At 37.1% G+C, this 22,459-nt stretch overlaps 1 protein-coding gene across 1 annotated transcript in view; it reads left to right on the top strand.

Annotated features, from left to right (window-relative positions):
* SAR1B (secretion associated Ras related GTPase 1B) overlaps positions 1 to 20,173 on the top strand; it is a 30,263-nt gene extending 10,090 nt beyond the window's left edge. The window contains exons 2-7 of the mRNA XM_034403931.3: positions 8,429 to 8,504; positions 10,311 to 10,430; positions 11,272 to 11,337; positions 13,544 to 13,647; positions 15,224 to 15,355; positions 15,834 to 20,173. Coding sequence (XP_034259822.1) covers positions 8,447 to 8,504; positions 10,311 to 10,430; positions 11,272 to 11,337; positions 13,544 to 13,647; positions 15,224 to 15,355; positions 15,834 to 15,950 — 597 coding nt within the window. The 5' untranslated portion in view covers positions 8,429 to 8,446 and the 3' untranslated portion in view covers positions 15,951 to 20,173. The remainder of the gene's footprint in view (positions 1 to 8,428; positions 8,505 to 10,310; positions 10,431 to 11,271; positions 11,338 to 13,543; positions 13,648 to 15,223; positions 15,356 to 15,833) is intronic.
* Positions 20,174 to 22,459: the final 2,286 nt, after the last annotated feature.

Below are 22,459 nucleotides of genomic sequence, written 5' to 3'. Positions count from 1 at the left end.
ACTTCTTGCCTGAACTACTGCAATGCTCTCTACATGGGGCTCCCCTTGAAGAGCACCCGGAGGCTCCAACTGGTCCAGAATGCGGCCGCGCAGGTGATTATGGGAGTGTCATGGTGCTCCCATGTAACACCTCTCCTGCGTGAGCTGCACTGGCTCCCGGTGGTCCTCCGTGTGCGATTCAAGGTGTTGGTGACTACCTTTAGAGTGCTCCATGGCTTAGGGCTTGGATATTTACGGGACCGCCTTCTGCCACCAAGAGCCTCCCACCGGCCAGTACGCTCCCACAGAGAGGGGCTCCTCCGGGTGCCCTCGGCCAAACAATGCTGACTGGCGGCCCCCAGGGGGAAAGCTTTTTCTCTGGGAGCACCTGTCCTCTGGAATGAGCTCCCTCCAGAGATACGGACGATTCCAGACTTATGTACTTTCCGTCGGGCCCTCAAAACCTTTTTATTTCATCAAGTCGGGCTGGCCTAATCTCTCCAATTGTGTATTTTAATTTGGATTTTTAATGGGGGATTTTAACTGTCGGCCAAAATGTTTAATTTATTTTTAAATTCTTTTTAAATTTTGTATTAGATGTTTTTTACTTCTGGCTGTTCACCGCCCTGAGTCCTTCAGGAGAAGGGCGGTATATAAATTCAAATATTAAATTAAATTAAATTAAATATATATCCTGGCTTTTCTCCAGGAGTTCAAGATGGCATCCATAACAATTTGCCAGCTTTCCCCCATCCCATCAACCATAATCCTGTGAGATAATTTAGAATAAAAGAGAGTGATTACCTTAAAGTAATTCAGGGAGCTTCCATGGCTCAGGGGAAACATACGTTTGACCATACTCCTTCGTTAACCCAGAAATGCTTGAATAATCAAAAAAGTTTTTAATTTTTATTGCAGTTCATTTATATTCACTGCAAATGTTGGGTATTCCTGGGGTGGTGGGGTTTTTGTTGTTGTTGTTTTGCATGATTGTATATTTCTCCCATTCCTTTTGGTTAAGCTTTATCAATCCAAGTAGTTTTTAAAAATAGACTCCCTTCATCTTGCTTGTATATACAATAGTCCCTAATTACAAAATGACATTTGCGTTTTAATCCAGCCTTGTAAATAAGCTTAGAAAACTTACTAGCCTGTTTTGGGTTAACAGAAAAGAGGTAGTGAGTTTTCTCTTTCTTTCAGCAGCTTTCAGTGTTAAGTGAGAGGAGGGGAGCCTGGGTTCTGGAGTGGCTACAACAGGGTAGGAACTTAGTTTTGCTGTTCTCTCTAAAGAGTTACTTGCCTGAGTGTAGTTCTTGCCACAGCAGCTCCCAGATGAAGGTTTAAACCTAAAGGGTCTTTGTATATTTACAACATTTCAAACTTCTTAATGTATATTTCTCCCATTGAACACATTTGTTCTTAGAATTGGTAAAAACTCATTTCACTTGCCACAACAGGGACGGGCAATCTTTTGTAATTGAATGATCATCATCAACACTATCATCCATCACTCTTCTTACAGTTTCCAGGGAAAGCCAAAATAGATGCTGTGGTGACAAATAATAACTCCAGAGCACTGGAATTGTCAACACCCCCCCTCTCTTTCATTGAAGAATGGAATTAAATCAGATTTTATGGAGGTTGGTGGAAAGGGGGGCTATGCCTTCTTATACCATAATACATCTATTTTATTTCATTCCCCGCTGAAAATAAGTGGGAAATCTTTTTTCATTAAGTTTCTTTTCTGCTAGACTTCGAGGAGATGATTTGGGGAGAGGGACTAGAAAAGGAATCAGAAGAACCACATGCCATTTTGCCTGTCCCTGTTCTACAGTATCTTTACATTAGCATGGTTTTTCCAATATAGTTTTAAAGAAAGAAGATGACTTTGGGGCTTAACCTAAAAAGTTCTCTTTAATTGAATATGACTAGGTTTTAAGAAGTGGTTTTCACTTCTGAAACTTGAGTAGTTATTTTGCTTCATACTCTCTGCACTGATTTGTATGTTACTTGAGAAGATAGATTTCCTAAGCCTCCTGTAAGCTTTTTCTGGATGGTATTTTGTTCAAGCAATAAATAAATCAGATGACGTGTATGTACTGCTGTGTTTGCTTGTTCTTGACCTTTGCTTTTCAGACTTGTAAGTGATAGCCCTTACATATGGTGTTGTGTAACCAAGAGTTCATGTGATAATTGTATTCCTTAATTTTATTCCTTCATCAGATATCTTCAACCAACCTAGCCGACAACTTTGTCATCCAAAAGGTAGAGCAGGGAACTAGAAGAAAAGCTATACTAGACCTAATTCTTACTAATAGAGAAGAAGTGATAGAGGGAGTTGAAGTTGCCGTAACCTTGGGTGAAAGTGACCATGTCATACTGGAATTAAATATAATGCAAACACAAGCAATAGAACATAATCTAAGCAGTGTCTTAAAGTTTAAAAGAACTGATTTTAATAAACTCATAGAGAGCCTAGGAAAGATTCCATGGATGAAAATCCTAAAGGGGAAAACAACTCAAAAAGCGTGGGAAACTCTGAAAAATGCGATCATAAAAACCTAGTCCAGCACAATACCACTGAAAAAGAAAAATTCAAGAAGAAATCAGTATGATTGCACAAAGATCTTTCTGATAAACTGAAAGACAAAAAGGACAAGTACAAAAAAATGGAAAGAGGGACACATAACTAAGGGAGAATATCAGCAGATAGCCAGAATCTGCAAAGTCAGGAAAACAAAGGCTCAGAATGAACAAAGACTTGCAACAAAAGTCAAAGATGATTTTTAAAAAGTTTCTTTCAATAACAAGAAAAAAGTAAAGAAAATAGTTGGTCCACTAATGAGAGAAGATGGCAAGGAAGTAACAGGTAGTAGGGAGAAAGCAGAGCTGCTTAACTCATTGTTTGCATCAGTCTTCATGCAAAAAGAAACTATAGCACAACCTACCAAAAACCTATTGTAAAAGATAGACTAGAAATAAAAATTAAAATAAGTAATAAAATGATAAGAGAACACCAATCTGATCTTGATGAATATAAATCACCAGGACTTGACAGATTACACCCCAGAGTTCTGAAGGACACTGGCAGATGTTATCTCAGAACCATTGTACCATATCTTTCAAAAATCTTGGTGCACTGAGGAAATACCTGAGGATTGGAAAAGATCTGATGTGGTTCCCATCTTCAAGAAAGTGGGTGTGGGAACAGACTCAGGAAATTACAAATCAATCAGCCTAATATCAATACCTGGGAAGATCCTGGAAAAGATAATCAAAAAATAGATCTCTGAATATCTAAAAACAAAAATATAACCTGTAGCTAGTATTGGTTTGTTAAAAATAGATCATGCCAAACCAATCTTATTTCATTCTTTGATAAAGTGACCAAATTAGTAGACCAGCAAAATGCTGTGGACGTAGTATACTTAGATTTCAGTAAGGCATTTAATAAAGTAGACCACAACGTACTTCTTGCTAAGCTAGAAAAATGTGAAATACACAATATCACCACTAGGTGGATTTGTAGCTGGCTGACAAACTGTACTCAACAAGTAGTCACAAAGGTTCTTTTTCAAGAGGCAACCGGACTTACCAGAAAGTCCAGCTGCCTCTTAGAAAAGCACCTTTGGTAAAAACCATGACCTGGATGACTAGGAATCTCCATAGACATTCCACAAGTAGTCCTTAATGGTACTACATATACATGGAGGGAAATAAGCAGTTGGGTACCACAAGGTTCCATTTTAGGCCCAGTACTCTTCAATATCTTTATAAATGATTTAGATGAGGGAATAGAATAGAATAAGTTTTTTTTTTTTTTTTTGGCCAAGTGGGATTGGACACACAAGGAATTTGTCTTGGTGCTGGGTGAGATCATCCGTGGTTTTGGGGTGAGAGTCCATCAGTACGCTGATGACACTCAGCTGTACATCTCCACCCCAGATCACCCCAACGATGCCCTTGATGTGATGTCTCACTGCCTGGAGGCCGTGCGGGTCTGGATGGGGAGAAATAGGCTCAGACTCAACCCTTCCAAGACCGAGTGGCTGTGGCTTCCGGCGTCCTGATATAGTCAGCTGGTGCCATCGCTGACTATTGGGGGTGAATCGCTGCCCCCCACAGAGAGGGCTCACAATCTGGGTGTCCTCCTGGACGCACGGCTGTCTTTTGAAGAGCATATGACGGCCGTGGCCAGGGCGGCTTTTTATCAGGTTCACCTGATTCGCCAGTTGCAGCCCTTTCTGGACCAGGACGCCTTGCGCACGGTCACTCATGCCCTTGTCACCTCCCGGCTGGACTATTGTAATGCTCTCTACATGGGGCTCCCCTTGAAGAGCACTCGGAGGCTCCAACTGGTCCAGAATGCGGCCGCGCGGGTGGTTATGGGCACAACCCGTTGTGCCCACGTGATACCCCTCCTGCGCGAGCTGCACTGGCTCCCAGTGGTTTTCCGGGTGCGATTCAAGGTGTTGGTTACCACCTTTAAAGCGCTCCATGGCATAGGATCTGGGTACCTTTGAGACTGACTTCTGCCACCAGTAGCCTCCCACCGGCCAGTTTGCTCCCACAGAGAGGGTCTCCTCAGGGTGCCATCAGCCAAGTTATGTCAGCTGGCGACACCCAGGGGGAGGGCCTTCTCTGTGGGAGCCCCAGCCCTGTGGAATGAACTGCCCCTGGAAATGCGTAAGATCTCCGACCTCAGGGTATTTCGCTATGCCCTAAAGACCCTGCTGTTCCGCCAGGTCGGGCTATCAATGTAATGATTTTAAATTGGATGTTTTAAATTTTGGGGGGTTTTAATATTGAGCCGAAATTATTTAATAATTTTAAATTATTTTAATTGTTGTTTGTCTTTCTGCTTTTAATAGGCTGTACACTGCCCTGAGTCCTTCAGGAGAAGGGTGGTATAGAAATAAAATAATAATAATAATAATAATAATAATAATAATAATAATAATAATAATTATTATTATTATTATTATTATTATTATTATTATTATTATTATTATTTGCTTTCAGTGTACATAAAAGAAAAGATACATTCACCAAGAATCATAAGGTACAACACTTAATGATAGTCATAGGGTACAAATGATACAAGCAAAAAATTACAGTCATACAGTCATAAGTGGAAGGAGATGGGTGGTGGGAATGATGAGAAGATTAATAGTAGTGCAGATTTAGTAACTAGTTTGACAGTGTTGAGGGAATTATTTGTTTAGCAAAGTGATGGCATTCGGGAAAAAACTGTTCTTGTGTCTAGTTGTTCTGGGGTGCAGTGCTCTATAGCATCATTTTGAGGGTATGTCCAGGTTGTGAGGGGTCTGTAAATATTTTCACAGCCCTCTTTTTGACTCATGCAGTATACAGGTCCTCAATGGAAGGCAGGTTGGTAGCAATTGTTTTTTCTGCAGTTCTAATTATCCCCTGAAGTCAGTGTCTGTCTTGTTGGATTGCAGAACCAAACCAGACAGTTATAGAGGTGCAGATGACAGACTCAATAATTCCACTGTAGAACTGTATCAGCAGCTCCTTGGGCAGTTTGAGCTTTCTGAGTTGGCGCAGAAAGAACATTCTTTGTTGTACTTTTTTGATGACGTTTTTGATGTGAGCTGTCCATTATCTTGTGATATGGTAGAATCTAGAAATTTGAAGGTCTCTATTGTTGATACTGTGTTGTCTAGTATTGTGAAAGGTGGAAGTACTGAACACACTCAAAACCGTAGAAATGATGGTAGACATTAAGAGAAACCTAATGTCTACCATCATTTCTACGGTTTTGAGTGTGTTCAATTCCAGATTGTTCCAATCACACCACGAGGCTAGTTGTTCAACCTCCCGTCTGTATGCGGATTCATCATTGTCTCAAATGAGACTGATCACTGTTGTAGAAGGGGAACTCATCAAATTTGCAGGTAACATTAAGCTGGCAGGAATAGCCAACATCCCAGAAGACAAGCTCAGGATCCAAAAAGATCTTGACAGACTTGAACAATGGGCTCTATCCAACAAAATAAATTTTAATGTGGAGAAAAGCAAAGTTTTACATTTAGGCAGGAAAAGTCAAAGGCATAAGTACAGATTAGGTGAGACCTGGCTCAAAAACAGTAACTGTGAGAGGGATCGTGGAGTACTAGTTGATGACCACTTGAATATGAGCCAGCAGTGTGCGGCAGTAGCCAAAAAAGCTAATCCTGGGTTGTATAAACAGAGGCATAGAATCAAAGTTACGTGAAGTATTAGTACCACTTTATAAACCTTATTTCCTATACCATGCATAATTTTATACCTTTCTATCATGTTAACTCTCTTTGCTTCAAATGAAAAAGTCCTAGATGCTACAGGTAGTCCTCGATTTGCAACACAACTGAGCTGAAAATTTCTCTTGCTAAGTGAGACAGCTGTTAAGTGAGTGTTGCCCCATTTTATGACCTTTCTTGCCACAATTCTTAAGTAAATCACAGCAGTTGTAACTAACACAGCTGTTAAGTGAATCTGGCTCCCCCCTTGACTTTGCTTGTCAGAAGGTTGCAAAAAAGTGATCACATAACACCAGGACTTTGCAACTGTCGTAAATAAATGCCAGCTGTCAATTGTCCAAATTTTCATCATGTGACCATGGAGATGCTGCAATGATTGAAAGTGTGAAAACTGATCATAAGTCACTTTTTTCGTTGCCTTTGTAACTTTGAGCAATCACTAAATTTTGTAAATTATACAGGACTGTCTGTATTATTTTTGTCTCATAGAATTGTCTTGACCATTTTAAACCACTGGTATCTCCTTGACCTTCCTTAAAGTAGTTTAATCTAAAGTTGGACCAGAAACTGTTCTGTCACTGAGGAGACTAGGGAAAAAAAAAACTGATCAAGGGCCATCTACAGTAGGTGTTTGGTCAAGCAGATAGATTTTCCTGTTGTAACCTGATTCTGAGCAGATTACATTTTATCTAGACGGAAGCAGATTTTATCTTAATTGGTGGCAGAACAGCATTGGATTTAGCTCTGAAGAGCCTTCAGGTGCAAACCGTTGAATCACTTCCCCCCACCCCAGAAATTTTTAGTTTATTCAAAGAAGGTTAAAATACAAAACATCAAAATATTTAAAAAAGGATAAAAAAATAAAAAACACAACAAAGACATTAAAAAGTAAAACTGTCTTAAAAAAAGAAAAAAGACTAATTTATACACATATTCTTTTTCTTTTTTAAAAAGACACCTTTGAATCTGCTTCAACAGATACAACAATGATGGTAATAAACTAATTTACCCCCCAGCAACTCAGTTTGATAGTGATACCTCAGTTGGCATTTACAAAAGTAGTTGCCTTTAAAACTTGATGCACACACATTCTGATTTTCTCCTCTTTGCTTTGTGATGAATCTTGTGCTGTTGTTTGTATGTGTGTCTTGGCAGTGTTCTGTGTTCTAGAAAGAAAAGAGACTGCTATGATTCTGTGCTTAGGCTTCATAATCCATCCAATAATTTATATGAAATTTGTCCAATCTGAATATACATATAGGAAAATGGCAATAGTCATTGGCCAGTAAATAAGAATCATTGTGTACTGTAGAAAATAACTTTAACAGATAAATCTTCTAAGTAATATTTATGGTTCTAGTTGCTTAAAGAAAATGCTATGTCCTTACTTTGTGTAAAATGACAGGTTTAAAATATTAAGGTAATAATATAATAAATTAATATTATAATAACATTATAATAAATTTTCAACAAATGTATTTTTAGTAAGTTGTAGCTTTTCACTTAAAACCTTCAATGTATCTAGTGCATTTTTTGCCCACTGCTTCAAAATCATTTTTAAAACTCTGCTGTTTTGGATTAAAATAAGCTTTTTATTGGTTACTTTTTTGAGATCCTTCAGAAAAGGACAATGCTATAGCTTAGGAGTCATAAGGAGTCAAGCAATCATATTTGTCAGCCACTTCCTGTGCAGTTGAAGAAAAATATTATTTGAACTGCAGATGCCTTTAGGCAGGACCTCATAATGCTGTTGTGGTTAAGTCTATTCATTCTCTGTAAATTTATAGTTACATAAACTGACAGAAAATGAATAGATATACAGTTTATAGACGTGATGCTATTCTGTGCATCCGAGTTGGTGACTCCTCTTCTCCACCCAAGGCCACTTGGCAGAAATCTAGGCAGTGAGTCTTCCATTGGAGAAAGCTGTTGGGGAAATACCAACAGGAAGACAGAGCTGTATTTTTCTTTGGCATGTGGCCTTTCTTTTAGCATGAAAATACTTCCCTCTTGAGTGCAGTACTTAAGATTTTAATCAGTTCACATTTTAGTAGTTTCACAACAACAAAACAGTTAAAGTAGATTCACCCCCTAGATACAGCTTACCCTTTCTTCCTTTTCCCATGTGCTGTTTCAGTAAATTTTAAATGCCTTCCATACCTGTGATTACTCTTCTTTTCTTTCAGATCCAATAAGATTTTGAAATGTCCTTTATATTTGACTGGATTTACAGTGGCTTCAGTAGTGTACTGCAATTTTTAGGTAAGATATCCACAGTTCCATGCCAATGTTCTAATTTACATTCATGGATGGTTCTTTCTGATTTTTTTTACACAGTGCTGGTTAAACAACTTCATTTAAGTTGATGCAGATTGACTGATCTTTCTTATTTATTGATTTAGACATGCTAAAGGATACACGAACGAAACACTTGCAATTAAAATACACGAAAAACAAAGCTAATAGTTTGAGCTATTTGCAAAGTTACTTTTAATCTATACAGTATTTGGCAATTTGGCTTTTGAGTCTATCACAAAGAACACAATGTGACCTTCACTTTATTTTAGCACAGAAAACCCCAACCTCTTCCATTATTAATCTTGATCTATACTCGTCAACAGTCCATCATGTTAGTCCCCATTGCTGGTTTAATTTTTCTTTACATTTTGATGTGGCATGGCAGCTACTTTTTCCAAAGTACCTTCTCCCTTTTACCCCCGTATTCAGATTGTTGGGTTCATTAGTACATAAACCTGCTCCTGACGATTGCAATGAAGTGAGTCACAAACATACAAAACTGTTACAGTATCATGAGGGATATTATTCCCTACCTTTTGCTTTGTGAGTAACAAGGTGCTGGTAAACTGATTGAGGCAGGAGTTCTCAAATGGTGAGTTGTGACCAAATTAAAGGGAGTTGGCCATTTTTTAAAAAAAAATGTGACCAGGTTTGCAGAGGCACAGCTTGAGTGTTGTCAAAACTCACTCTGGTCTTTGGTCCGTGCTTGCCTGTGTAAGCTTGCAAAGTTTGAGAACCCGGTGATACACAAGTACATAAAAGCAATATCTCAAACTTTACCCTAATGAAATAATTTTATTTATGGGGCAGGGGTGTATCAATTCGCTTATCATTTTTAAGGCCTAATGCATGTTTTGACTTGGTTAACAGTGGAGTCCTTGGATTAAAGAGTGGGGTGATGGAGAAAGACAAAAATATATCTGATAGATAATGTGAGATGAAGTAGCCTGGCAGCCTATAAATCTGGCAGTGCCTTTCAGAGACTTGTGCAGTGAGTCTAACCATCACATGAGTAGCTAGCAAGTAGCTACCTGCTTGCATGATGGTCAGACTCACTGCATGAATCTCTGGAAGGCACTGCCAGATAAACTGATTTTATCTTTCAGTGTCCACATTTGAGGATCAAAAAAAAGTTAATAGGACAGTTGTGGCAGGGCAATCAATGTCTTGCCCTTTTACTGATGTGTGGCTATTGTACACATGTACACAAGATGGAGCTTCAATCAATCACATCAAAGAGACTTTCTTGACAGATCTCTCTGCCCAGACATTGCTGTTCTGTACTCCCGAAAACCCTTAAACCAGAGATAACAGTAGAATCCTCAGAAAACTAAAATGTTACATTTTCATTCTTACTTCACAGAATCATTGAATAGTGACTGGCTACTCTTTTAAGGCTTATTTTCAAATCTCTGTATGGTTGGCTCAAGCATTCTGGGAGTTGAAGTCCACAAATCATAAAAGGGCCATCATTCCCCACCCCTGATTTAAATAATCAGCATGAACTAGAAGAAACATGTTGGCGTTTTGGTTTCAGCATTCACCTATCATGTTTTAAGCAGTATCTTCCAGAGCAGTGCCTGGATATTTGCTTTTAAATTCTAAGAGTATATGGTGCTATACAGAATGCCTAGGTTTTGTCAAGAGGGACGCGGCTCAGTGGCATATGTGCAAGGGGAACCTTTACCCTTACCTTAGGTTTCTTATGTCATTCTGGTGTGAGCTGAGAAAATTAATTCATGTTTACCGAACAGTCTCATTCTTTTTCAGGATTATACAAGAAAACAGGTAAACTAGTATTCCTTGGATTGGATAATGCTGGAAAAACTACTCTCTTGCACATGCTTAAAGATGACAGACTGGGACAACATGTCCCCACGTTACATCCCAGTAAGTCAATGTTTCTGTTTTAGTTTTGATGTATACTTAGCACTGCTTCAAAGCTGATGTATGTTATGTTAATTTTTATGCCACCGAAAAGCTTATGGGGCAGGGTATGAATTAAAATGGGTGGTGTTAGTTTCCAAAATTCTTGGTTGGGGAGGCACTTAGAGGATGCACCGACTCTATCTGAAAGTAAAACTTAGATGTTAAAGAGTAAAATCAAGTTATGTATTCTCTGTCAATCTTTGAAACATCTTTAAGCTGTAAGGGGACTATATTTTCATATGGTCTAGATTCAGTAACATATTAAAGAGTTAAACTTTCATTTTCCTTCCTTCCTTCCTTCCTTCCTTCCTTCCTTCCTTCCTTCCTTCCTTCCTTCTGTCCCTCCCTCCCACCCTCCCTTCTTTCTTTCCCTTTCTTTCTTTCTTTCTTTCTTTCTTTCTTTCTTTCTTTCTCTCTTTTCACTGCTGATAATAAAATTATTTTCATTGATCACAATTTCAAATACAAATACAAATATTAAGTGTGAAAGAAATCAAATAGTTGGAGGTTTATTAAATGTTTGCCATCACTTCTTATATAAGCATTTAAAAATATCTTATAACAGTAAAAATGAACTGTACAAATGTGCAAACTGTAAATATATTACAGTCAAAATTAGTCAAACATTAAAAACTTGATGAAGGAGTTGGAACAGTTATTTGTTTTTTTTTTCAATTTGACTTGATTTGGCCCTGTAATGACATAGGCCATTAACCAAGCCAGTACTTAGCTGCTTTCAGAAATTCAAGGGGAAGATTTACTGAAAGACACTTTTTAAAAAAAATAATTCATGTTTCTATAGCTTCTGAAGAGCTGACAATTGCTGGTATGACGTTTACAACTTTTGATCTAGGAGGACATGCTCAAGGTAAGAGAAGCAAACAGGCAAAATCCTCACAGAGGTATCTAAATGATGTTAGTTTAATCTTTGTTTGCTGTATTCCAAGGTGATCATACTGCAACTTTTTTTTCCAGTTCTGAAAATCTTTTTAATATTGTATTTGATTTTAAATTTGTTGTGTAGACATTGTTCTGATGCTTTTTTCTCATAATAAATGCACATATTAAGCGTAAGCCTTTGTATCCTTTCTATGGGTGAAGTCAACTTAAATGTTGTATCAATGCACCTTCATTGTTCTAACACTTTCCAGTCAAATTTCAACAATTCATTTTTATTTCTAATAATAATAGAAAGTACGATTATGATTGTTTTATGATTTTAATAAGATAAAATTATGCCCATCTTTGGTTTTTATTACATTTGAAATAAGACAAATTATTATAGGATTTGCTCTGCTGTTGAATATTAGAGTACCAGTAACTTAGTCCTCTTGTCATTTTTGCTTTGTATTTATATATTTATCAGCTTCGACTTTGGCTATCTAGTGGTCTCAAAATGGTGTTTTCTAGAGTACATGAAATATTGCTCCTGAAAGGGTGCACTATTTAATTTTTTTATAAGATGTATTAGTAATACAGATAGTCCTCGACTTACAACAGTTCATTTAGTGACCGTTCAAAGTTACGACACTGAAAATGTGACTTATGACTGTTTTTCACAGTTATGACCTTTGCAGCGTCTCCATGATCATGTGATCAAAATTCAGATGCTTTTTATTTTTACTTTTTTTATTTTTTTATTATTATTATTTATTTATATACCGCCCTATTCCCGAAGGACTCAGGCCGGTGAACAGCCAAAAAGATAAAACACACAAACTACAAAATTTAAAAGACAATATAAAACTCATTAAATAATTTGGCCCAAAACAAATTAAAACACCCCTAATGTTTTAAAACAAATTTACAATTTACAATTAAAAAGGAAGTTAGGCCAGGCCAGCCTGTTGAAATAAAAAGGTCTTGAGGGCACGGCGGAAGGTGCGTAAATCCGGGATCCTCCGTCTTTCCGGGGGAAGCTCATTCCAGATGGCAGGTGCCCCCACAGAGAAGGCTCTCCCCCTGGAGGCCGCCAGTTGACACTGTTTGGCCGACGGCACCCTGAGGAGCCCCTCTCTATGTGAGCATACTGGCCGGTGAAAGGCTACTGGTGGCAGAAGGCCGGTGAGAGGCTACAGGTGGCAGAAGGCAGTCCCGTAAGTACCCAGGTCCTAAGCCATGACAGCTGGTTCATATATATGATAGTTGATGTGTCCCAAGCTCATATTATCATCTTTTGCGGCCTTCTGACAAGCAAAGTTAATGGGGAAGCCAGATTCACTTAACAGCCGGGTTACTAATTTATCAACTGCAGTAATTCACTTAACAACTGTGGCAAGAAAGGGGCAAAGCTCCCTTAACAAATGTCTCACTTAACAACAGACATTTTGGGCTCAATTGTGGTTGTAAGTTGAGGACTATCTGTAGTTATAGGACATTTTTTAAAAAAAAGATCCATTTCAAAATATAATAATTTTTTCAAACGCTCTTAATATTACATGGTAATTCAACAATAAATCCACAAGAAACTGTATTTCTCAATATAAATGATATGGTTTTCAGTTTTAAACCCAGCAAAAAAAAAATCGCTTTCAAAAATCTTTTCACACATAGATCCAAATGCCCTTTTAAAAAGTTTATCCAACCGAATGAAATGCTAATGCCAGTACTGCTTGACTTACATTCATTTGTTTAACCACTGTTCAAAGTTACGACATTGAAAATGACATACAACTGATCCTCGCACTTATGACCATCACCACATCTATATGGTTGCAGGATCAACATTTGAGCGCTTGACAACTGGCATGTATTTACAATGGCCTCAGTCCCAGGGTCATGTGATTTCCAGTTGTAAACTTCCCAGCTGGCTTCCAACAAGTAAAGTCAATGGGAGAAGTCAGTTTTACTTAACAGCCGCATGAGTCATTTAATAAGTACAGTTATTTGTTTAACAATTGTGGCAGAAAATATTGTAAAATCTAACTCGTTTAACAACCAAGTTGCTTAGCAATGAAAATTCTAAGTCCCAATTATGGTCATAGGTCAAGGACTACCTGTACCATCTATGAATAAAGTAAGAAGAGTCGCAAGCAATTTCCTGTTGCAGTCTCTTTATAACCCTCTTTTATTAGCTCGCAGGGTTTGGAAAAACTATCTGCCTGCCATCAACGGCATTGTCTTTCTAGTGGACTGTGCGGATCATGAAAGATTGGCTGAAGCTAAGCAAGAACTTGATGTGAGTTTATATATATTTGGCACTTGCTAAAATCCAGATGAAAAGCCCAACATTGCGATGACTGCGGGGAAAGCAACAAAACTTTTATGATTAAACATTTGTGTGGATCTGTTGTGTCATTGCGGGAAAGACCAGTTACTATTATCATGTACTTTTCCTTAAATCTGGGTTAGTAAAGTCAGATCTATCAATAGTCACAAGCCAGGAGGTCCACAATTTGCCAATCAGAATTGTGTCCTTAGGTAGTTTGCTTCTCCCTATCAAAAAATGTATTTGATCAACAGAAGATGTTCAAGGACCATAATGTATATTCTATATCTAGGTTCTAGTACAGTGGGTCCATGGAAATGTTTTACCATGGACCGGAGGGGACATGGTTTTGCGTGATGCCTGCATTTCGCGAATGGTGCTTTGCTTCTTTGCGTGGCCTGGTTGCTGGCATGCTGTGAACTGGTGCCAGTCCATGACCAGAGGTTGGGGACCCCTATTCTAGAGGAAGTTTCACCATGTTTCTTACATCATAGTATTACTGGAAAGTAATATGCAGTGCGAGATCAATTTTTCATCTCTTTGCAAGCCATTGTAGGAAATATCAAAGAGCATTATATTTTTCATAACATAAATAAATAGACTTTAAAAGAAATTATTTTCATTAAAATGAAATGAATATTTCTGGAAAAGAAATATTAGCAACAGTTCATCCCAATCCCCAAATCTTAATTGTGATTGCTAACTAGTCACCCTCTCATAATTTTAATATAGTTGCCACTTGTTATCATATACAAGTCATTATGTTATAATCAGAATGAAGTTAAAATGATAAAGATCACACAACCATATCAAATGAGTTAGTGAACCTTCAACACATCCATCTTAGAAAATCTGATGTCCAATATTGTCCATCCTTTCAAATAGTTTGGGGGGGGGATGTCCAATGTACCCTGAATACAATATTTGATGAATAAACTTTAATCTTAGCTTGGTTAATACAATTCTAACATTTTAAGATAGAAATCCTTTGATAGGCCTTTATTATATATCATATTTGATCTTTATTTAATGTTATGAAGTAGAATCACATGGAAGAAAGCAGGAGTGAAATCCAGCAGGTTCTGACAGGTTCTGGAGAACAGGTAGCCGAAATTTTGAGCAGTTCCGAGAACCGGCAAATACCACCTCTGGCTGGCCCCAGAGTGGGGTGGGAATGGAGGTTTTACAGTATCCTTCCCCCAGGAGTGGGGAGGGAATGGGGATTTTGCAGTATCCTTCCCCTGCCACACCCACCAAGCCATACCCACAGAACCGGTAGCTCCACCACGCCTACCAAGCCACACCCACAGAACCAGTAGGAAAAATAAATGGATTTCACTACTGGAAGAAAGGTATTTTGTATACAGGGTATCTGACTTTTCCTTCTTATTTTAATGTTCAAGAGATCTGGCAGTTAGTTAGTATAGATACTTTTCAGTACCATTTCAGAAGGTCTTCAGATGTTTCTCCTTGTATTTGATGTCCTTCTATTTTGTACTGGTTGTATGAAACCTAAAATATTATACATTTCTTCCTTTCTTCTTAGGCATTAATGACAGATGAAACTATTGCTAACGTGCCTATCCTAATTCTTGGCAACAAGATTGACAGACCAGAAGCCATCAGTGAAGAGAGGTTACGAGAAATGTTTGGTTTGTACGGCCAGACAACAGGAAAGGTATGTGCCTTTTTCCATAACACTAAACTCTGGGATTCAGTGTGTTAGCCATATTTCTTTCCTCTGAGCTCTGCTTTACTTCTAGTTTGTCTAAAATTCTGTAACAATTCCATATTTCTGCAGAGTTTAATAATATTTCAGGAATCCAGTTGTAACAAGTTTGTTGGATTTTTTTTCTAATTCATTATCTAATTGTGTCATTTACAATAAAAGTAAACTTATCCTTTTTCCCCCCTTGTAAAACTACGTATTGCCTACCTAGAAAGTTAAGCCAAACTATTTCTGTCCAGGAATAGTTATACATAGAATATAGAATGTTCTTTAGTGGCCAAGTGTGGTTGGACAATAGATTAAAAAAAGCTACAAGAGTTAAAGGTGGTCAGCACTATCAAATAGTGCTGTTGGGCATTGTCTTCCTGTAAAGAAATCTCCATCAAGAATTCATGACTGAATCTGCACCCTCTTTTTTTATTTCCAGGGGAATGTCTCAGTGAAGGAATTGAACACTCGGCCCTTAGAAGTTTTCATGTGCAGTGTGTTGAAGAGACAAGGTTATGGGGAAGGATTTCGCTGGATGGCACAATACATTGATTAATGCCAAATTCACATTACTACACACTATCCAAACCTGTTCATGTTCTGATCAATTAGTGTACATAACTTGAACTTAATAGATTTTGGTTACAAAAGCGTATTTTTTTTATTGTATCAATTGTGTTAAATTTTAAGCGTAAAGACTGAAAACAGATTTTAAGCAAGTTTGTCAATTTGGATCTTGTAACATTAGTCTCTAGGCCTATCAAGCCACCTTCTTTTTGGATTAACTTATATGTTGTCTGCAGTTCTCACCCATTTTTGTTTTTAGCTTTCCCACACAGTATGTTTTTGAATGCACTTTTTAACAGCTCAACCCTACATGGTCCTATTTAATGCTCATCATGTTAAATTTTTAAGTATTTTTTTCAGAACCAATTTTATAAATGTAAAGTGAATAACGACTCCTCAACGGATAGTAATGAATAAGCTTTATGAATAATTGCATGATGCCTTACAGTTTTCAATAATATACTTTCTTATGCAACGTCATGCAATAAAACTAAATCCCATTTCGTGACATCTTTAATGGGGACATGTTTCATTTTAATGTGTTTTAACCTAGTAAATATGTTTTAAAATGTGAATCTGTGGGGTAGTTTTCTAAAATGCAGTATAATTTCCATGTACTGTAGACTTTTTATATTATTTATTTGATTACCTTTATGATGGGAATGAATCACACTAACGTTATCCATGCTTGTGGATGTAAATGTTCGGTCATTGTTTTTTACATTGTACAGAAAGGAGCACTACTGTATGGTCTCGTTGTGTAGTGCATCATGTAGTGCTAGTGGGTGCCTGAGTGCAGCTTTTAAGAAAACCATTGGGTTGGTACTGCAAATACACAATTAGAAGCCCGGCTCCTGTGTGAATTATGTTACTGGATTGAGTATGGTGTAATTTACCCACTGCTCTAAGCATTTGTCTTTCCTGTCAAAGCATTCATACAACCTGTCAAAGGTTACAAAAGGTGACTGCCATTCAAATGATATAGAGAACAGGTCAGTACTTTGTTGCCATCCTTGGCTACAGAGATGAAATTTTATTTTTTAATTTTCTCTTAACTACATATCTGTTAATAAAGTGAGAGTGGTCGTTCAGAGAAGGAGCTGTGTATCAGCTTCATGTTTTTTTTTTTTATTTAGCATTGCCACAAAGTTCCACATTTTGATTTTAAAAAAAACACACACACCAAGAATGGACTTAGGAAATGAAAAAATAGCCTTACAGCTATCAATCGTTCTAAGAATCTTAGTGTCCTTGCATGTAATTTCTTTAAATTGAGAAGCCAAGTGTTCAGATGGCATAGGGAGCCCTCTATGGATGCTGTTTGAAACTGCTTTCCTTTCCTTCTGCCTTCAGTCCAGATGCTGATTAAGATTCATATGCTAGATTTAAAAGTGAATGACGAGAAGGCCTCATGTACATTTGAGTTGTTAGACTGCCTTGTGTAAATCCCTGGAGGTAGGGTTTTTGAAGAACTATAATTATTTTTATTATATATACTTATTATCAGGAAATAAGCTTTTCACTGATGTGTACCCGTGTGCATTTTCAGAAAAACTGGAAATGAGAGTGTAAAGGACAAAGTTGATATGGTCACTGGTATCTTGCTGAGTTATAGTACAATACAGGTAGTCTTCAATTTATCACCATTCACTTAATAGACATTCAAAGGTACAATGGCACTGAAAAAAGTAACTTACAACCAGATCTCGCAGTTACAACCCTTGTAGAGTTCCCATACTCACATGATCAAAATTCAGGCGTTTCTTAACCAGCATGTATTTACAATTGTTGCCATATCCTGGAGGTCACATGATTATTATTTAGGAGGCTTCTAACTAACAAAGTCAATGGGGGAAGCCAGATTTGCTTAAATACTATGGTGAGTCACTTAATGAACATGACGAAATATTTTTATATTTTGGGAAGATACTAAGCCCCTCCCCCCCACACCAGATTAAACATTATAGTTCTGATAAAGGAGATCTTGACCATTAAACCAGTTTGTTTATACTGCCTGTAGCTCTCATTCTGCATGCTATTGATCTTCTCTTCTATAGCTTTGATCAAAGCAAGCATTTTAGTTTTTCTCCCCTTTCACTCAAAATGCTTTTAGTAAAAGGCGAAAGATTTATACGATCTGAAGAGAAACCAGAGTAATGCTTTTAGAACCTGAAGACATATTTTTCAAGACATTTCATAAAACTAGAGAGAACTAGCATATTGATTTTAGTTCTGCAAAGGAATTTGAAAAATGGTTTGCTCCTGCTGGTATCTGGAAAAGTTATCTTCCTTGATTCTTCATTTTAAATGTGACACTTCCAGACCTATAAAAGGAGGGCAGAATAGAATAGAATAGAATAGAATAGAATAGAATAGAATAGAATAGAATAGAATAGAATAGAATAGAATAGAGCAGAGCAGAGCAGAGCAGAGCAGAGCAGAGCAGTTCTTCCAGTATTTGATCTTGTGTAGCCATCTCAATCTTTTTGTTACCCTGTTGGTGTTAATGTAGGACTTGAGTTCATACAGCTTATTTTAATGTGTGCTTGTGTTTTCATGTGTTCCTGTAAGGAAGCCTTTTCCTAGAGCAAAATAATGTGTGGATAAAGGCTTTTGGATACAACATAAAATACATTTATAGAATGGTTAGTCAACACTATTAATTGGATCTCTCCTCTGCCGTAGTGAATCTGGCAAGTTTTCCAATTCTACATTTTTTCATTCATCCTTGTCAGATTTTATTTTTATTTTAATATTTATAATGGTTATCTCTTAAATAAAAAAGGTGCAAAACAGTGAAAATCACTTTGCCACTGGATCAGATATTATAGCAATTTGTCTTCCAAATACAAAATTGTAAATAACAACTGTTTATTTCTCACTTTTTGCTCTGGAACGCAATCACTGCTGTTGCCTTTGGAAGACTTTCAAAGTTAAGTGGATACTTGCTGTATAATGTGGCAAGCCAATACAGCAACTCAAGATGGCCAACCACTAACCAAACTGACATGGAGTGGAAGGTTTGCTATCTTGCAGTGGTAAAAGAAACTAGAGGTAGTATTTGACTTATGACCATAACTGGGAACAGAATTTCTGTTACTAAACGAGACAATTGTTAAGTAGGTCACACCCAATTTTGCTACCATTTTTGCCATGGCTATTAAGCAAAACACTGCAGATATTAAGTAAATCATGGGGTCGTTAAATAATCCAACTTCCTGACTGACCGCTTATATGACTGGTCACAAATGACAATCAACCCCAGGTTGCTGCAAGTTTCATAAATACAAGCTGGTTGCCAAGCACCCACATTTTGATTATGTGACTGGGGATGCTGCAATAAGTGTGAGGACTGGTTGTAATTTACTTTTTTCAGTGCCGTTGTAACTTTGATTGTTAAATGAATGATTGTAAATTGAGAACTACCTGTACTTCACCAAACACATTACTGATGTGACAGGAATGCCCTACTGGTCTTCTTAACATAAATAATGGGGAAGAGGCAATATATGTTAAGAATTCTAAATGAAAATGCTGATACTTTCAGGAAAACAGTTTAGTATGTGAAAAACGTGCTTATTGTTTGTTTCTCATCCCATTTTTCAGAGCTGCTTAAGACAAGAGAAACTTTTTTATAGAGAGAGATTCTTCTCCTTAAAGGAAACTGCATGAATTCCACACACAGTGAAGTCATATGCAATCAGGACAAGCATCATTGTTCTGGTTTATGAAATAAACGTATTCTTCATCATCAGAATTCATACAGTTTCTTGCATTAGGCTTTGTGTAGAAGTAATTTAAGTTGCAGTTTAAACATCTTATTATGTTTCAGGCATGTGCATAATGGCAATCTTTTTCTATTTTAATCCCCTCTGCTAGAGTAGTGTATCAGTATTTACCAAAAAGAAAATAGATACAAATATACAAAATGACTTTTTCTATGACTTAAATGGGAATTGCTTCTGTGATATGAAGAAATCCTCCCCTCCCCTTCCCACTTCTTTCAACATGGAACAATTTCAGTCAATTTAAAAGTTATGTATTTAATTTCAGGAAATAGTTCCCAAAATTGTTCAGTCGTTAATTCTGTGCGTGCGTGTGTGCAGCAATGTTTCCCCCACTGAGGGGGTGGCTTGTTAAATAGCTTTCATTTAAAGGACAGCAACCGTGTGCCGAAAAAATAAAATTAACTAATAAAATGCTCATATGAAATATGCCTAACTTAGTATGTATTACTAGAATTTCATCTTTCCCTTGCTTGCCAGAACTTGTTTTTTGAGACAAAACAAAAAGCATGGTGCAATTATTGATTTAAATTTAAATTTTGATTGCAGCATACTGTGGTATTTAATTATGCCCTAATACCAGCCTTGCATCTAGATGTACTAGGGCAGAAAATAACTGGCTGGCAAAAGATTACACATATTTGATCCTTATCTTTAAAAATCAGGCATATATGCATTATCACTTATTTGTGTGTCAACTCTAAATGTCCATACGAAGTTCAAGAAAGGTGAACCCAAGTCTTTTGGCAATCTTTGGCATAGACAGAATCACTTTGGACAAAAGGGACGGCTTCAAGCTGCCCTGTTCAAGCCTTGCGATTTTCAAAAGCAGTAAAAACGTGTTCAAATGCTAGGGAAGAGCTTAGCCTGTTTACCCTTTATTTTAAGACTATGAAGCTGATATCTCTCCATGTGACAGTAGCGTCAGATCTATTTAGAGGATTGTAAACATGAAATCGTCCAGAGAGATTTATTTGATTCCTGACCTGACCTTATGCAACTGTTACAGAGACTGACTTCTACAAAGACGTGACAAGCTATGGGATAGCAGCATCTCAACCCCCAAGAATAAGCTGCCAACCTTCCTCTGATCTACTTTGCTGTATTTTTTTTTACTGTCAAGACTTTTGAGATTGACAATACATGCATTTCCAATTTAAAAGGACAAGAATCCAGGCTAAAGAGCAGCATTCCTAAGAAAGGACAAAGTTGGCCTTTTTCCAGAATTTTTCTTTTCTTAACCCATATAGTTAAGGTATATCCATCTATCCCACAAACTCCATCACTCCTTCAACTAAGCATAACAGTAGCTTTGCAAGATCAAGCCAAAGTCTTCTTTAATCCAGTATTTTGCTTTTCATAGCAATCAACCAGAGGTCCCAAGGCTCACAGGCATCAATTGCAACTATGCATTCCCAGCTGTTTTTTTTTTTCTCTGCAACTAGAGTTAGGGGTCACATAAAGTCTTCAAGGCAAATAGCCTTTCAGAAGTCATGACGACCACAAATTTATTCATCACCTTTTAAAGCCACCTAAGTTAATGGCCATCACCATGTCCTGTGGTAATAAATTCTATATACTGTATTATCTCTTGTATCAAGAAGTATTTTCTTTTCTGTATTCTAGATCTTCTAGAACATTTATTTAATATTCCGTGGTTTTAAATTTCTGAGAGAAAGGAAAGAAACTTCATGCTCACTTTGTGCAACTTAGGCATGGTTTTGTATACCTTGATATTTTCATCTAGTCATCTTTTATCCGAGTTAAAGAATTTCAAACATTTCTATCTTCTCATATTAAAGGTATTTGAGCCCTCTGATCATTTTAGTTGTTCCGTTATGCTTTTTTCCTCAGATCTTCCTTTTTCAAAGATTTCTAATAATCCTTAGTATAGAATTGGTTATATATATATATATAATGCCGGCCACATGACCATGGAGACATCTTCGGACAGCACTGGCTCTTCGGCTTTGAAATGGAGATGAGCACCGCCCCCTAGAGTCGGGAACGATTAGCACATATGTGCGAGGGGAACCTTTATCTTTTATATATTTCTCAGAATAAAAGACATATAAAAAAAATATAAAGGAAAAAGGAAAGAAAGAAAAAATAAGGAAATACAAGAAACAAAAAAGAGAAAAAAATAAAGTTAAGAAATACATGAATGACTTCCAATCTTTCCAGCAGATAATTATAAACTTATTGTTCCTCCTTCCCCTTAGATATAGCACAAATCCCTTTAGCGCTTTATTTAATCCACATCTTACTCTTCAAATATATAAATCTTTTTTTTTCCTTTCAGCATATAATGTTTCTAGTTTTTCAGAAAAGTTTTGATTGTTTTTTTCTCTGACCAAATAGATCACTTTTGCCATTTCTGCCAATTCTGACATTTTTGCAATCCATTCCTTCACTGTGGAGATTTTATTATTCTTCCATAGTTGTACATCTTAGTATAGAATTTGTTTGACTTACAGCTTTTGCATACTAAGTCAACATCTTCACTGAGGGATCCCCCATAACTCTTAAGATATTTTTATTATTATTAATTCTAGACAGCGCAGAGCCCCATCAGCTTTGTTTATCTCATTATGCATCACTTTAGACTTTCTTAAACAACCTCATTTGCATTTTTTTAATACTCACTCAGTTTACAGAGATCTTTTTGGAGCCCCTTGACTTTTGGTTTTTCAAAAGTAAACAGTTGTATGCA

The sequence above is a fragment of the Pantherophis guttatus genome, chromosome 2 (assembly GCF_059756535.1).
Source record: "Pantherophis guttatus breed Tessera chromosome 2, ASM5975653v1, whole genome shotgun sequence".
In the NCBI taxonomy this organism is placed as follows: Eukaryota; Metazoa; Chordata; class Lepidosauria; order Squamata; family Colubridae; genus Pantherophis; species Pantherophis guttatus.
The sequence above is the reverse complement of the archived record's forward strand: the minus strand, read 5'-3'. Positions and strand labels throughout refer to the sequence as shown.